Below are 18,307 nucleotides of genomic sequence, written 5' to 3'. Positions count from 1 at the left end.
GATACAGTGAATTAAGGCATAACGTTTTAAAAGATCCATGGAAAAGATGCATTTCGTTATGTTGATTTTTGTATAATATGACATGTGAATGTAGAATACAGTATAATGTAGGCTAGGCTACTGTAAATGTGTACGATATACCATTGTAGGCTAAGATAATTCTTGTTTGTTATTCATTTTCTCTTTCTATTGAATTATCATAAGTCACTCTGCTTGAACCTTCAGAATTAGCTAATATTAATAATTACTATACCGTGTATGTCTAGAGTATACTTTATAGTGTAGGGTGGGCTACCATATTTGTCTCCATGGTACTGAATACCCTAGTATAGGCTAGGCTATATTTGAGATAAGTTTTTTCCAACGAACGATGGGTTTTTTGGAACCTAACCCTATCGTAAGTAGGATAGTACCTGTATAAGTATTTTTAGTTTTGTGTGTGTGTGTGTGTGTGTTTGAACTAGCAAAACTGGCAGCTTGAAGTGTTTTTAGAAGGTTTCTAAGTATTTGCGGATTTTAGCTATTCACAGGGGGGGGGTATGCATCCCCCCGCGAATACGGGGGTTTACTGTGTTCCTTTGAGCATAGTTTTTTTCTTGTAGCATTTCTTGCTACTTGTAGTTTTTTCCTTGTACCTTTTCTTGCTACTTGTGGTTTTTATGGAGAGGTCTTCCTCCCTCCTCTAGGAGTCTCTTGGTCACAGGATGATGTGGGGTTGTATCAGTATGGGAACAAATGACAAATTAAACAGAACTTAGTATTTTTCCTAACATACAAACCCACAAGATCATGTGACTCTAATGTCCCTCCTCATGCCTCCCCTCTCTTATGTCCTCCTTTGGTGAATGCATGGCACAGTGCCACTCTGGCTATTCACATTTGAGGATGCTGGTCTTGTGTATGCCTTAAGTAGCCAGTGCTACTCTTCAAAGCGAGTCTCTCATAGCCGTCTGCGCATGAGCGCCTAAGGATACTCCTAGTCACATGATGTTGTAGGTTTGTATGTTAGGAAAAATACAAATTTCTGTTTAATTTGTCATTTTTTGAGGGGTCAAGCTTCATGTCCCAAAGCCTACTTCACTCATGAATGGGTGCCATAACTCTATTTAAGGGTTCTATGACTACAGACTTAAGGTGCTGAGAAGAACAGCAGTTAGAAGAGTATCATCATTGGCATATGCAGTCAGTTTGTTCTCCAGACCTTGCCAAATATCACTAGTATATATAATAAATAGCAAAGGTCCAAGAACACTACCCTGAAGAACACCCAAAGTGACATTGCAGGCAGTTCCCGGTTATTGGCGGGCTTGGTTAACAGGATCCGGTTTTGTGGCGCTTGTCTAGTGACGAAAATCGGCAATTTTTGGCACCGAAAATCGCCGATTTCCGCTTATCGGTGCCGATAATTGGGTATTGGCTCCGATACCTGAAAATCGGCGCTGAAAAAGTGCCGGTTAGCGGCAATTTTCGGTTATCATCACGCCCTCAGAAACGGAACCCGCCGATAACCAGGGACTGCCTGTACTAATCTATACAGTCGACCCCCGACTATTTGCAGTTCAGGATTCGCAGATTCACCTATTTGCAAATTTTTCTGTGGAACATAACTCCAAATTCATTGTGTACTCAACTTCAGATAAATGTATACAGTTAGCATGTATTCTAGCTTTGTCAAAGAGTATAGTACAAAGGAAAAGTAATACCTAAAATTTAATAATTTTATCATAAAAAAGTAGGTTATAAGACAAAAGTAAATGCACCACACTAAACAGGAATACTTTACAAGTCTACAAATGCAGACAGGAACTATTCCAATTGGCACATAAGCTGAAACAAAGAAGCTGGTTTTGCTAACTTAGATGAAAAGCTTGCATAATTTTTCATGATAAAATTATTTACAAATTTTCAAATAATAATGTAAACAGCAAAATATCAGTAAAATATATTTTTTTTCTTAAACGTTTGCCAGACGATGTACCAGTGTTACCCCTATTTGTGTTAGAGAAGAAGAAAACTGTAAGGCTTGAATACAGTATGAAAGAAAATGTGCTTGCCTGAATTTAGGGTTAACATGATTAGATTTTGCCTTGGTAAGAGTAACAGTTCTAGTAGTGTTCACACGGTGTTGACCAGGTTTGGTGAAGAAGAGTACAAAGTTCCCCTTGAACACCGCTAAATTTTTTTACTCATTCTTATCCGGGCTTCATTATCCAACAGGGCCTTGGCTTTATTAATCAGGATAATCAAGGGATCACTGTACTTAACCAATTTTATGTAAGTAAATTACCAAGTAATTACATTGCTGTTAGTTTCACTTGCTTGGCAGCTAAAATTTTGAAATTTGTGGGTCGTGCTACTTTGTTTTGGCTAGATGACTAACCCCGCCCACTTTCGGGGTAAGAGAGGAACAACTAGCAAAAGAGCTCAATTTGTTTCTGATGGCTGTACACCAGTTATTAGCTGCAGTTTTGATTTTGGAACTCGTCATTTCATCGTTTTGGCGAAGTATTCTTGCTTTGATAGCCTTTCAGCATTTTTAGATAGTTAGGCTCTGTTTAATCAGTATTTTGACAACTTGGTTAATTGGATATAGACTTGAAGTTCAACTAGTTGTAGGTATTGTGGCAAAGGCTGTAATACGTTTGACTAAAGAATCTTATGACTCTCATATAGTCTGCACAGACTGTAGGGGACAGGTTTGTTCATTAGGTTTAAGATGTAATGAATGTACTGACTGGGACAGTAAGAAATGGAAAACCTTGAGATCTCATTTAAATAAACTGGCTAGGGATAAGAAGAGGAAGGCGACTGCTAGACGGATTAGTAAGTCTTTAGCTAGCTAGGAATCACCTAATGATCATGATAATGATAATGCTAATGTCAATATTGACATTCCTGTGATTTCTGTTGATCCTGTTCCTAGTTCTCCATCTGTGCAACCCGCTCCTTTACCGAGCTCTCTCGCCGGTTTCAAGTGTAAGATTGATAAGAGATTTGAGTTGACTGTCGAATCTATTGCTCAGTTAGCTTCGTCTGTGAAGGTCCTTGTGGACAATAAGAGTGATTTGGAGCACCCAGTAGTGCCGAGTGCCAGTGCAGCACTACGTTGGTAGAGCGCCCAGTGCTGGTCAATTGTTGGTTGAGGAGGTGGCTGCCTGGCTAGCCGATTCTCCTAGGCAAAGGTCAGTGACATACTTCTCTAAATCTGGGAGGATTCAAACTGGTAGCCTAAGGGAGGTCGGTGGGGTCTGCCCACGGGTAGTCGCCCGTCAGCTGAACCTACTGCTAAATCCCAGGTTGCAGCCAAGCTCCACTGGAAAGGCATATCCTTGGATGTGCGTCGTCTTTCTTCAACCTCTGATGAGTCTTCCCCCAGGCATCAGTGGCTCTTTGTGGATGAATCATGCCCTTTGAAAAGACGTGCAGGTGATGTGTCGCATTCTCCTCCAGTGCCGTGTAAGAGATTCAAGGATGCTATAAGCAGTCCTCATCCGTCATGCAGCCATTGGGACAGCCTGGAGCATTTTCCTCCTGTTACTCCCTTGGTGGACAGTCAGAGTGCGGCTCCCAAGCACCCTTCTCGGAAGCGGTCTTCTTCATATAAAGTGTTTTCTCCAGAGCATCCTCCGGTGCCCAAGAATCCTCTGGTGCCCAAACACCCTTGAATTTTTCAAGCTTCCTTGAGTACCGAACGCCTGGTTTAGTCTGAGTACCCAAAATCATCTAAGCACTCATTAGCGCCTGAAATCATCTAAGCACTCGTTAGCGGCCGTTTGCCCTTCAGTGTTAGAGCGCCTGTCTTCTCTCGAGTGCCATGTAGCACCCGTTATTGCGTGAGACAGAGCGCCCATCGGCACCCGAGCGCCTGCCTTCCACCAATTGCCTTGCTTCTGCTGTCAGCATTTCGGCTTGACTTCGTTGGGTGGTTCTCATTCAGTTAAACGGCTAGCACCTGCTTCCGTATGTCAGTCTCCCTTGCTTCAGGCTGAACCGCCTTCTAGTACACAAGCACCCACTGCTGTGAACCCTATGGAGAGCAAGCTCTACAGTATTTTGAGCCTACTCAAGAAGGCTCCATCGGCCCCCCAACCTCCGGACTTGGCTTCTTCTCCTGTATCCTCGGACGAGGAAGATGAGGTTCTTGCTCAAGACGCTCTACCTTTGGCTTATGTGTCTCTGCTAAGGTATCTTCTTGTTACCTTCCCGATCGCCTGCAGCGCCTTCTTCACCTGCTTCTGCCTTTCTTATGGAGTTGCAGTTGTCTGATTATTCAAAACTGCCTGAGTTAGTGCTTTCTTCTTCTGCAATGAAAGCCTTGAGTTATATTGATGGGTGGCTAGTGGAGAAGAGGGACCAAGGTAGAGCCAACTTCAGTTTTGGAGATTTCTTCAGATCTTCAGAAGAAGAGCACTCAAGACCTTCATGCCCATTCTTCTAGATGGCCCAAAGAGATATCCGCTCATGCCTCCAGGACAGTCTCTCCTTTACAGGTGTGTCCCTTTCATGGCGGCAGGCAGAGATCTTTCTCTAGATCCCTCTCTAGTGGCAGGTTCGTCCCTAGAGCCATTAAAAAATCCTCAACCCATTCTTCCTTTCCCAAGTGAGAATTTCGTCTTCCGAACTTCCTTAGGAGCCAGACTTCTTCTCTTCTGGAAGAAGTGGAAAGAAAGAGGGGCAGAGCCTTGGATTGTCAGCATCCTGAGGAAGGGTTACACCATCCCCTTCAAAGAAAAAGCCTCCTTTGGTCAGTGTGCCAGTAGTATTGACAGCCTACTCCGAAGGCTCAAAGAAGTCTTCAGCACTCTCAGAGGAAGTTTCATCCCTCCCCAAGAAGGGAGCGATAGAATTAGTAGAGAATGTGAACTCCCTGGGATTCTACAACCGTCTGTGGTGCCCAAGGTGTCAGGAGGCTGGAGGCCCCTCCTGGACGTCAGCGCCCTGAATGTCTTCATACGGAAGACAAAGTTCAGGATGGAGTCAAACCGAACCATCATGTCATCCATTCGCCAGGGAGACTGGATGACATCCATAGATATGCAGGACGCATACTTCCACGTCCCACTACATCCGGACTCTAGGAAGTTTCTGAGGTTCATGTACGGTAACAGAGTGTTCCAGTTGCGTGCTCTGTGTTTCAGATTATCGACAGCACCTCAAGTGTTTACTGGAGTTCTCTCTCCCCTAGCGAAATGGCTCCATCTGATTGGAATCAAGATCTCCCTCTGTCTGGACAATTGGCTCGTGCTGGCCCAATCAAGAGAGAAGTGTTCGGAGGACCTTCAAAGGACCCTTCTTTTGGCCCAGGATCTGGGATTAGTGCTCAACTTTCAGAAGTCTCAGCTGATTCCTTTCCAACAGATTCTCTATTTAGGATGATAATAGACACTCAGAGTTTTTGGGTTTCTCTTTTCCCGAAAAGAATAGTCTTGTCCGAAGACAGTGAACAGGATTCTTCTTCTTGATCAATGCTCCGCCCATGAATTGATGATCCTCCTGGGGATGTTATCATCCATAGAACAGTTCGTTCTCCTAGGCACACTTTGTATGAGACAGCTTCAGTACTTTTTAAGGATCAGCTGGGACAAGAAGAAATACCCAGACACACTCATGCTCCAGGTAACCCCCGAAATAAAAGAAGACCTGCTCTGATGGAGCTTAGAAGAAAGGTTATCACAAGGGATGTCCCTCCTGGTGAACCCCAACCTAGACTTCTGCTCAGATGCGTTGAATCTAGGTTGGGGAACTCTGTTAGGGAGCAAAGAAGTATCCGAGACTTGGTCCCTGGAGCAAAAGAAGTGGATATTAAATGTCGAAGAACTGAAGGACTACAATTTTTCAAGGCAGAAGTGTGCAACAAGATGGTGGCAGTACATTCGGACAGCACGTCTGCCATGTCATACATCAAGAATCAAGGGGGAACACACTGTCTCCTATACGAGATGGCAAGAGATCTGCTTTGGGCGGAACAAATCAGATCAAGCTTCTAACGTGATTCATTCAAGGGAAGTTCAACGTTCTGGCAGACGAATTGAGCCACCAGAACCAAGTATTACCCACGAAGTGGGCACTGGTTCCGCAGGTATGCTTGGATCTATGGAAGTTGTGGGGGACTCCAATCATAGACATGTTCGCTACTTCCAGAAACCATCGCCTTCTGCTGTTTTGTTCACCAGTCTTAGATCCGTTAGCATGGACAACCAATGCCATGCTTCAGGACTGGTCGAACAAACATCTCTATGCCTTCCCCTCCCCTCGGTATGGTGAGGCAGGTGATAAACAAGTTCCAGGTCCATCAAAATCTGTCGATGTTTCTAGTAGCTCCCTTTTGGCCAACAAAAGAATGGTTCCCAGACCTTCTCGACCTTCTGGCAGACTTTCCGAGACTGCTACCTCAAAAACCTCGTCTTCTAAAACAGCCCCACTTCTGGCGGTTTCATCAGGGGTTGTCTTCTCTGGCCCTGACAGGCTACAAACTATCAGGAAACTCCTTAGAAGGAAGGGGTTTTCAAGATCAGCTTCGCAAGCTGTTGCCAAATGCAGACGGCAGTCCTCTGACAGTATATCAAGCTAGGTAAACAATATTTAGAGACTGGTGCAGAAGGCACAGAGTTTCGTTTTCTCAGACATCTGTAGCAGAAATAGCTGACTTTCTGCTATATCCAAAGACCAATAGAAAGACCCTTTTTCTGTTAACCTTAGTGATCGCTAAACGTGTCAGTGAAATCCATGCGATAGACAAGAGCAGGCTTCTCCCAAAGGAATGCTGTCTGTTTCTTTTCCTTGGGATTTCTAGCTAAAGGTGAGTCATTTTCCAAGTCGCAGCCTCCTTCCTTTTTAATAAAAAGTTTGTCAGAAATTTTAGGTCAAGATGAGGAAGAGAGTGTGTTGTGTCCTGTGAGAGCTCTAAAGTATTATGTTTACAGAACAGAAAAAATATGTGGACCTTCTAGTGCATTATGGTGTTCAGTTAAAAATCCTTCACATCCTCATCCCAGAAATGCATTCTTTAATTAGAGATGAGGCTTTTCCCTTGTGTAAAGTGAAAACTCATTAAATTATAGCTGTAGCCACTTTTTGGCATTCAAGCGTAATTTGTCTCTCTCCTCCATATTGCAAGTGACCTTTTGGAAATGCAAGTTAGTGTTTGCATCACATTGTCTAAAGGAAATTGAAACAGTTTGCGGTAATTGCAGTACATGGGGTCTATTTTCGGTGGCTGACGTGGTGTTGGGGGAGGAGGCATGGGAAGCATTCCATCCTTCTTTCTTTGCCTTGAAATAAGGTTGTCTAGTTCTTTAGGGGAGCCTGGGGTTACTGTACCAGAGTGCCCTCCAGTTCTTTCATGATTGGGTAGTGGTTTTTAATCTTTTCGTGGTATAGGTGACAATATTTTAAATGGTTGTATATTCTGTACTGCGCCTAGGGCAGGGGCAACATGTAATCCTTGTCAGCAATTGGCACTACCCTTGTTACAAGGTACCCACTGAGATAGTAGGCGATCCTCGGCTCTACCGCTGCATCACTATACGATAAGACGAGCGCCAAATAGAGGCAGTATCTTCTTGAAGCAGCTCGCTTATCAGGTAAGGAAACAACAGGCATTATTTTATGCTAGCAATCTTTTCTATTCTCGAATTCATTACCATTCCTAATGTTTTTGGGCAGTTATGATCATGCATCCCACCTCCTGTCAATGTGGGAATCAGCAGTGTAATTACTTGGTAAGTTACTTATATAAAAATGGTATTTTTATGACAAAATAAAGTTTTATATGTACCTACCAAGTAATTACATGATTGGAGCCCGCCCTCCTCCCCTCGCATGAACTTAAGGGCATAAACAAATTGAGCTCTTTTGCTAGTTGTTTCTGTCTTTCCCCGAAAGTGGGTGGGATTAGTCACCTAGCCAAAACAAAATAGCGTGACTTGCGAATTTCAAAATTTTAGCTGCTGAGCAAGTGAAACTAATTGCGATGTAATTGGTAAGTATACAAGTATATGAAATGTTATTTTATCATAAAAATGTCATTTTTGCATTGTTAATTCAGGTTGAAATTGAAGGTTGTGATTACGTCATACATCTGTTGGCCCTTTTGTAAACATTTATATACAGGCAGTCCCTGGTTAATGGCGATCTGGTTTTTCGGTGCTTGTCTGCCAACAAAAATTGGTGCCAATATGTGCTGATTTCACTTGTTGGTGCCAATAATCGGGTATTGGTGCCGTTACACACCTAACAGAGGCGCCAATAACTGAAAATTTGCAAGTTTGCTATTTTTGGCGCTTATCAATGCCAAAAATTGCCGAAAACGCCGCATTTCGGTTATTGGCAATTTTCACTTACTGTCACACCGATAGAATGGAACCCCCGCCGATAACCAGGGACTGCCTGTGTTTAAACCAAACTTTTGTTTTAGACAAAACCCCCTATTAATCTAGCTTTATTGTAAATTTATCTAATTGTTCTTATTGGTTAAGTGTTTATAAATTATTGTAATGTTTTATTTTTAACTATTTTTTGAAATGTTAACATCACATATTGTTATTTTTCAGTCGAGATGTTGCAATACCAGTGCAGTCCCGCATATGTTTCATCAAATTTCATGATAGAGATTCTGTTGCAGTAGCCCAGCATCTTACAAACACAGTCTTCATAGATCGTGCCCTTATTATTATACCTTTTGCAATGGGTGAAATGCCTGATGAGCAGAGGGCCATGGAAATCCTGAGTTCTGGTGGTACCATTCCAGGGATAGGACAGGAATCCAAGTGGCCAGCTCATGTTACTAATCAGGTATGTTTATTAATTCTTAATTGCCAGGTTGCATTAGTATTATGCCATCTGTAGTATGTTTATGAATATTGGTGGTAACATTATTATTAGGGTTTTAAACTTCATTATTAATTATCTGAACATTCGTATATTGAAAAATTTAAAAAATAAGTCCATACAAGACACTAACCTCTCTATTTCACCCCTGCATCATCCCTGGTAAGGAAAAAGGTAATTGAGTTTCTTGTACAGAAACTGATGGAGTGTGTAACCTAATTTTGCATTTAACTGAAGCCTGAGGAAAACAAAGAAGGGGGAAGGAAAATAAAAAAGTGTGATTCAGCTCTGAAGAAAGCAGTAAACCTATCTTTGTTTCTAAAAAGTCAAAAAACCTTTTTCTTATTTAAAGGAGTATTCATGGAGGCAAAAGGTGCAATGCTTAATGTCCTTGGAGTGGCTGTGTCTGTGGGAGATTTATGTCTCCCCATATCATAGATCTTCATCAGTACTGTACAGGCAATCCCCAGTTACCAGCAGGGGTTCCGTTCCATTGGCATGATGATAAGCGAAAATTGCCGATAACCAGGTATCAGTGCCTCTATTAGGTATACATCAGTGCCAGTACCCGATTATTGGCGCCGATAAGCGGATCAGCGCATATCGGTGCCAAAAATTGCTGAATTTCATCGCTAGACACGTGCTGTAAAACTGGATCGCCAATAACCAAGCCCACCAATAACCGGGACGCCTGTACTCCTTTCATGGAGTAAATGCACCACGTAGCACCTTTGTAAGGAGTGTGGTGGATGGTCTGCTTGATGGAAGAAGTTTGGTTCCTAAGTGGAAGAGAATCAAGAAAGCATCTTTAGTGTTGCGAGGTGTTAATAATTATACATCCCTCACTTTTAAGAGTCCTGCTGGTCCCCTGGTGTTGTATGGTCTTGGGAGGGCATAACTGCTCCTTTGGTTCCCATTCCTCACTCTCTTCAAGAGTTGGACTTGGTGCACTGTCAGTGAGCATCCCCATACGCTCATCAAACAACCCATTGGATTCATCACAATAACCTTTGCTCTCCTGGACTTTACAAAGCTCTCCTCAGAGCAGTGAAAGTTGCTGAAGGCTGTTAAGTCTTTCATCTGGATGATCTGTGAGCCCTTCTGTGCTCTATTTCTGATGCAACTGGCTTCCTCTTGCTGATGTTGGTGGTCTCATTACTGTTGCTGTTTTTATGCCTTACACAATGCTTCTGCTGTGAAAAGGAATTCTACTACGTCATCATCTGCTGCTGACCCTCTGGGCCTTCCAGGTCGGCTTAGTATTAGATTTGGTTCATCTACTTCCATTAGGACTGGTTCAGTCCCCAGTGGGTGAAGTAAATGGTTATCCATGGGCAACTTTTTGTCTGGTCTAGTGCTTCTGCCCACAAGATCCTTGACCCATTTCTGTCATTGTGGGCATTACAGGATGGCATCTGAGAGGCAGTGTCCCAGCACATTGATGATAGACACCAAAACTTTGGAAACCTTGCAGTCAGGCCTTTTTTTTTTCCTCTCTCTTTATCTACTTCATTTTTCTTTCTATCAGAGAACTTTGATGGAAATCCAAAAATGATTTGGATTGAAACTTTGATGGAAGGTGGAGGTGGACTACATGTTTTTCCACCTAAAAAACTGGAGCACCTGAAGTAGCCGAAAGAGGGGAAACATTGTCAAATCTTGCCCCCCCGGTGCTGAGTCCAACCTCAATAGACTGACAACCAACCCGTAAGGCATTAGAGGTGAAGTGGGCCTCCCAGGCCAGCTGCCTTTTTAAAGGCAGCAGTATTGTTCCTCCCTTTGCAGGGCCCCCTGGACATAGGAAGTGCGCTCTAAATTATTTGTATCTTTTTCATATTATGAGTGTTAATCCACATTTGATCTCGGTTGTGCCTTTGATTCTACCTTCAGAGTCTTCCAGTCAAGAAAAAATAAAGGAATAACATTAAAACCTTTTAAGTTGACAAAAAGAAAAAGAAAAAATTAAATTCTTGGAAACAAGAATTGGTCAAGGTCATAATTCTATAAAGTGAACACCAAATAGATATTCAGTAACTGAAATGACTTTTAGACAAATTAAAAACAAAACTTGGTTGATTGAAGCAACTACTGGAAATCAATCAGAGAACTGTCTTGCAATGCAGTTTATAGATAATACAGCTGTTAAAATAAGAAAACATGGCAATGAATAATGTTCAGGGAACAGTCATATTACCTGGTATGCAAGACTGTGAAATCTATAATATTCCAGGCAGAAAAATAAAGAAACCTATGTATAAGTAGCAAATTAAAATTTGAAGGAAAAGAGTTTAACATTGAAAATTAATATTTTCGTTCAAAATAGTAAAGTATGGTGTATTCTTAAATCTTTAAATTGCTAAAACTGCAGTAAATATGGACACAACAAAAATGCCTAGAAGCCCCTTGTGTCCAAATTGAGGCTCAAATGATCACACAAAAAAGTGGAATGGTAGCAAAACAGCTTGCATAGATGTGATCAGAATTACCATACAAGATCTAAAGAGTTTGCCCAAATTACTGTACTTACAGCACAGAATGAAAAATACTTCAAGACAGGACTGGAATGTTCACAAGAGAAGCTTAAGTGGATCTGAAAGTAAGAAGTACAGTGAGCTGGCAAAAACCTGTACAAAACCATAACCCAAATAGGTAATCAAAATCAAAATAATTGTGTACTGTAATAAATAAAAAAGAACAAACAATAAACAAGATTAAAAGTAGATTAATGAAAAAAAAAAGTCTAAAAAGATTAAATCATTAAAAACCCAAACCCAAATGATGCATCATCACAAATTGAAGTAGAGTAAATTAACCAGAACAAAATGGGAAAATTAGAAGAAAACTACCAAGAAAATGTTTCTGAAGTTGGAGGTTAGAAGAAAAATCATTAGAAAAAACTCAAAACAAGAAACAAAATATTAATGACCTTAATGAAAGTAGCATTGAACATGATGTCAACTTATACAGTCTGTATCAGTCTTTCTGAGAATTGCTTTTTCCTTGTGACTGCATTCAGGTAGTAACCCTTTGATGTTTGTCATTCTTTCTGAATGGAGAGGTAAACAGTAATGAACCAAGAAAGAATACACTACATGCGAGTAACTAACTATGATGGAGACTTCGTCCAGTAGTTGAAATAGGGTGTTTGTCTTCTGGAGATCTGTAAGGCCACATTTTGCTCAGGCTCTGTTGACCATGTTCAGGAATTTCCTGGTGGTTGTTTTCCCCTCTTAGTTGGCTGTATAGTCTTTTCTGGTTGGTTCCGAGGAGTTTGTTTTTTGGTATCTTTTATTCCTGTTCATGTACCGTTGGATCTTATGTGCTTTGGCTTTAAGCCTCTGTTTTATATCTTCTGTTGTGTTGTTTAGTCCCTTCTCCTGTACTTTGTACTTCTCTTTCACTTCCTCTTGTTTTCTTGCTTCTTAGCCTCTTTTCTGCCATCTCTTTCGATTACTCAAGTCAGATCTCATTGCTATGATTTGCTTTTCCAAGGCGGTTATTTATTATTATTATTTCTTTATTTTTCATTTATTTATAATTATTTTTTTTATTTTTTGTTTTTTGTCTATTACCGTCATCCTATTTGACTGGGTGGTTTTTATACTGTGGATTTCTGGGTTGCACCCTGCCTCCTTAGGAGTCCATCACTTTTCTCGCTGTGCACTGTTTCCAGTAGCACACTCTTCTGCATGAGTCCTGGATCTACTTAGGCATCTAGTTTTTCAAGATTCCTTTTCAGGGATCTTGGAATCATGCCTAGTGTTCCTATGATTATGGGTACAGTTTCCACTGGCATATCCCATATCCTTATTATGATTTTCAGGTCTTGATACTTATCAATTTTATCTCTTTCTTTCTCATCTATCTGGTGTCCCATTGTATTGCGACACCAATGAGCGATATACTTTCTTCTTGATTTTGTCAATCAACATCATGTCTGGTCTATTGGTACCTATCACCCTATTTGTTCTGATATCATAGTCCCAGAGGGTCTTTGCCTGATCGTTTTCTGTCACTCCCTCAGGTTGGTGTTCGTACCACTTATTACTGCAAGCTAGCTGGTAATTCTTGCACAGGCTCCAGTGAAGGGCTTTTGCTACTGAATCATGGCTCTTTTTGTACTGGTTCTGTGCAAGCGCCTGGACATTTGCTTGCTATGTGGTTTATGGTCTCGTCTTTCACATTGCACTTCCTGCATTTGGGTGAGATGTTTATTATTATTATTATTATTATTATTATTATTATTATTATTATTATTATTATTATTATTATTATTATTATTATTATTCAGAAGACGAAACCTATTCATATGGAACAAGCCCACAGGGGCCATATTGACTTGAAATTCGAGCTTCCAAAGAATTTGGTGTTTATTAAGAAGAAATAAGAGGAGGTAAAGGAAAATACAGAAAGAAGAGATCCCACTTATTGAAAAAGAAAAAATTAATAAATTTATATAAATAAAAATGTATTAAAATGCAAAGAGAGTAATATTAGGGTAGTAATATGTTGCATCTTCTCTTGAACTTCTGAAGTTCCAGTTGTGCAACATCCTCTGGGAGGCTGTTCCACAGTCCAACAGTGTGAGGAATATAGGACCTCTGGAACTGAGAAGTTCAACAGTGAGCCACATTTACTGCATATTTGTGCTGCTAAAGGTAAAGGGGATCAGGGATCAGTTGTGAATATGAAAGATCTCTGTTGAAATACAACTTATGAAAAAGTGACAAACAAGGGACCATCTGTCAACGGTCCAAGTCATAACTGCTATTATTAGGAAACAGAAACCTACACCATGAACCATGCTATTGACAAGAGATAGATCTTTGGGCTAAGGAGACATCCACACTGGAGAACAATATTCTAGTAAAGGAAGCACAAAAACAAGTTGCATTGAGTTTATCACTGCTATAAATATATGAAGCCTTACATTTAACAGTACCTAACTTTTGTGCGGCATTTGCTGAAACTTTCATTAGATGTTTTTCAAAAATAAGAAGTGAGTCAAAAGTTACACTTAGAATAATTAAAGCTTCAAACTCATTCAGCAAAGTTCCGTCCACTTGAAGGGGAGGATGAGATGGAAAATCCGTACGAGATCTGCTAATCAATCACGTTTTCGTTTTACTGGAGTTCAGCCGCATACCCCACCAACTACACTATTCCCTGATCCATTCATGTCCCGATTGAGGCTGAGGGCAGCTTCATTTCTCATAAGTGGAGACTTTACTACACCCACAAGTGTTGCATCATTGGCATACTGCACTGAACAGTCTTGTTTTCCAGGCCAACAACCATATCACTTGTATCCACTAAAAATAACTGTGGACCAAGAACACTACCTTGTGGAACTCCTGACAAAATAGATCTTGGTTCACTAAAGATCCCGTCCACAGCAACTCGCTGCTGCTTACCTGTAAGGAAATCTTGAAGTAATCCCAAAACATATCCATCCACTCCAAGATTCTGAAATTTATAAATAAGTGCCTTGTGATTTACAAAATTGAAAGCAGCACTAAAATCTATTTGAATTACTCTGCACTCAAAACGTTTATCAAGGTTCCCCTGCAAATGGCATGTCAAATCTAAAAGAGCATCTCTGCTACCTAACTGCTTCTTATATGCATACTGACTATCAGCTAACAATCCTTTAGATTCCACACACTGTACTCATATAATGGCTTAAAGATAAGATTTTCATCAACTTTGGAGAGCACAGGAAAATAGAGAATGGCCGGTAGTTACTGCAGTGTGCAGATATGGTGTCCTTTGGAACAGGCACTGTATTATTAAGCTTTAGCTCATCCACAAAGATACTATGTCTGCGTAAAAATCTATGGAACCTACTAATCTTGGGAGACAACACACAAACTTTTTTGAAAAACAAAGGAAGAAACCATCATGATCTCCAACCCAGCTATCAAGATTATCCAAAATTTTCTTAATATCCCTGGAGCAAAATCCAAATTTTGTAAGAATGGGTTCAGGATGACAAGTATCAGGAAGAGGGACATCCTCAGCTGATTGCTTAGCTTCAAAAGCTTGATGAAGCAGTTCAGCCTTTGCCCTAGGGCCAGTAACCAATCTACCATCATCTGTTAGTCATGGTGGAATGGAAGACAAGCCTGACTCAAAGATAGATGATGCCAGTGTGATCCATCACGGTTGAGGCTGAGTAATTCCTTCAAGTTTCCCCTTCAAGGAACTATTGTAATTTCTCTCGGCTTTATGGTAAGTTCTATTCGCAGCTTGGTGAGACTCAACAAAAATGGTGTAATTTTCATTTGAACAATCTTGTCACCATGCATTGAATTTGGTCTGTTTGTCATGGTAAGCATGGATGGTCATTTGTCTTAAATTTGATGACCTTTCTAGGGACATATCTTATTAAAATAGCCATCAGCATTTCATTTAACTTCTCCATGGGCTCAGGATCTAATATAGCATCTGAAATATTAAGTGCCTGACAATCTTCAATAATGCGATCCCAATTGGCTCTAGATTTTAGCCTGACCGTTTTTCCAATGACGTCATTAGGAATATACAGATTGACAGATATGTCCATCTCTAAGGCGCAATGATCAGAATTGCTTATATATTTACAGACCTTGGACTTGACAATAGCTGGAACATCTGTGAATATCACAGAAATGGGTGTTGGTTCCTCAGTCGGCCGGACAAAATCAGAGGATACACAGAAATCAAAAGCAGACTGGCCATGTTGATCTGTGAATTTGAATTTAGCCACTCACTGTGCTTTGCATTGCAGTCTCCACAAATAATGAATGAAGCCATACTAATTCTTTGCAAAAGACAGTCATATATAGAATCGACAATATTTGGGTTGCGGTAAACAGCAAATACATAATCATTGTAGAACTTTATGAAGATTTCAAAACAAAGAACTTCATGGCAACTATTCTTCAAATTTTTCTGTCGATAAATAGGTTGTCTGGATGTAGTGTATACAGCCATACCTTACACATGTGGGATGTTACAATGATAAATAAAGTCAGGGCCATCAAACCTCGGGGTTAAAAACTCAACCTTGTACTTGTTACTACTTACAAGAGTCTCAGATAAAAATTTCAAATCATAGTTACAGGCACAACTCTGGAGACCAAGAAAATTCGACCTTAATCCCCAAATATTTGGGTAAAGTACTCTGCAATTTTTCATACTGTAATGAGTAACTGGCCCAGGGTTCAGCTTAATGTCTCCTTTGGAGAATTAAGATTAACAGCATAAAATCAGGATCAAAACTAATAAATAGACTCAACAACATTGTCAAAATCAACAGAGCAATAAGCAAAAATATTATCAACAACAACAGTATGATTTTATTTACAAAAATTATGTTAAAAGTATAAGTAAACTTGTCCATATGTCATTGAAAAGAAGTGCCGGAAGCAACTGGTCAGCAAGGTGGGGCCGGCACACCTTTTAAGGCAAAGAATTTCAGGTTTGTCACAAAAACTGGGGAGGACAGTCGGGATGGATTTAGAAATAAGACACTGGATTGTACCCTTAGCCAAGGGAACTCAAACCCAAGACCATGGAAGCTATGGCACAGTTTTTCAGTTCACTGTTATTTCAACTACAGAAAAGCTTATTTAATATTAAAATCAATTCACATATTTTTAAATTAATAAAGTGAAGCTATGACAAGAGACAGTCTGAGCAGGTTAGGGCCTGGTAGCTATCCCAGCCCTCCCACCTCAGAAGCTCTTACCCTGGCCTACCCTCCCCTTCATACCCAGCCACCCAAAAGTGATAAAAAAATTTGAAGTTTAGTGACACATGATTTTAAGTCAATAACATTCACAAAAGCTCCCATGTAGACGAGGCCCCTCCCAGCCCTCCCAACTCACCTCAACACCTCCACCCCTCTGGGAGTCCTTGTTGGTTTACAGTCATTTGACTCTGTTCGTAAGGGGTTTCAGCAGATGATGTAATGAAAGAAAGAAAGACACTGAAACGGCCCGAACATGAGGCTACAGTTGCTAAAGGTGCTCTTAACACAGCAAAAGAAGCCCTCCTTAATTGCCACATAAGAAGTCTTCCTCCTGCCCACCAAAATTATGCACCAATTAAAGGCAATCCCTGGGTATTGGTGGGGCTTCTGTCCCCGACAGCGTGACAATAACTGAAAATTGGCGATAATAGCGCCGATGACTGGGGATCAGAGCTGATAAGCGGGGATCAGTGCCGATAACTGGGGATCAGCGCTGATAACTGGAGGGTCAGTGCCGATAACTGGAGATCAGTGTCGAAAATCCGGTTATCGTCGTCACTAGACAAGCGCCGTAAAACTGGATTGCCTATAACCGGGAACTGCTTGTATTCATGAAATGAATGGATCTGTGCCAGAAAATGACTCCAACACCACACCATGACAAATGGCATTCCTCAATGAAAACTGTACCAAAGCAGTCAGTTCTGTAAGTCATCCAGTGACCAATCAAAATATTTGCCAGGTAATACCCACATGACTTGACACACTAGACACGAGAGTCCAGCAGCAAAACCATCAGCTTTAAGTTTTGAATTACAAGGAAATCTTACTAGCCAGTCAGAAAGCAAGTTATCTCCTCAGCCATCAGTGGCTGGCAGTCCTACCGCCTTCTTGTGGTGAGGAAACGGTCCACTGACTATGAGAATGCATGCACGTATGTATGTATGTATGCTAGTCTCAGAAGTTGTCTTGAACTGTTATTAAAGGCTCCAGATCAGCCATAGCCCAGGTATTAAGGATTTGAGATAGTGAAGTGAGTGCTTCTCATCTAAAGACTAAATGTCAAAACTTAGAAGAGAGAGGCTTTGCTTAGATCCATTAGACTTGATGTTTCCATAGGCAGAAGGATAGGGTCTACTCTACAAGCCATTAAATTGAGCTTCATTGAAGGATCCCACCTTGGAGATTGTCCTTTTGCTATATTTTACCTTTGAACTTTGAAAGATAAAGATTCACTCAGAGAATTGAGCATTATTGGAGTATTATGTGTCTCAGGTTTAGCTGCTAAAACAAAAGCTTGCTATATTCTCTTTTCCCATCATTGTTAAAACCTCAAGTAAGGAATAAGGAAGATACTCCTGTGTCTCATCAGAGCCACAAGGGAGTATCTTCAGATGAAGATTTTAGAGAGGGTAGTTCTCATTTGTTCTTATGAATGGGTTCAGTTAGGAGACAATATTCCAAGAATACCATTTACCTGTGGCTAAGACAGGTAATTTTACGGTCTTGCGGGAATGTTTATGAGTAACCCCTCCGTAGAGACTCATGGATTATGTAAGCAGGTCATAATCAACATACTTACTGTTCAAGAAGAATTATAATGTTAACTCCATTTAACATGCTTCTTTAAAACGTATACCTACTCTTACTAGGTTTTATCTATATGACTTACCTTGCCAATCACTTAGTATGACTCCAGTGGTCCATTGGTAGCAGCAGGCCATGTTTTACTAGTTCTAAAAG

The 18,307-nt window shown here is 40.7% G+C and overlaps 1 protein-coding gene across 3 annotated transcripts in view; it reads left to right on the top strand.

Annotated features, from left to right (window-relative positions):
* Srp54 (splicing regulatory protein 54) overlaps positions 1–18,307 on the top strand; it is a 197,664-nt gene that overhangs the window by 20,531 nt on the left and 158,826 nt on the right. For all 3 annotated transcript variants that reach the window (XM_067121227.1, XM_067121219.1, XM_067121237.1), the window contains exon 2: positions 8,553–8,793. In XM_067121227.1, the coding sequence (XP_066977328.1) occupies positions 8,553–8,793 (241 nt within the window). The remainder of the gene's footprint in view (positions 1–8,552; positions 8,794–18,307) is intronic.

Source organism: Macrobrachium rosenbergii, chromosome 2 (assembly GCF_040412425.1).
Source record: "Macrobrachium rosenbergii isolate ZJJX-2024 chromosome 2, ASM4041242v1, whole genome shotgun sequence".
NCBI classification, from domain to species: Eukaryota; Metazoa; Arthropoda; class Malacostraca; order Decapoda; family Palaemonidae; genus Macrobrachium; species Macrobrachium rosenbergii.
Note: the sequence above shows the minus strand (reverse complement) of the source record. Positions and strands in the feature narration are given on the sequence as shown.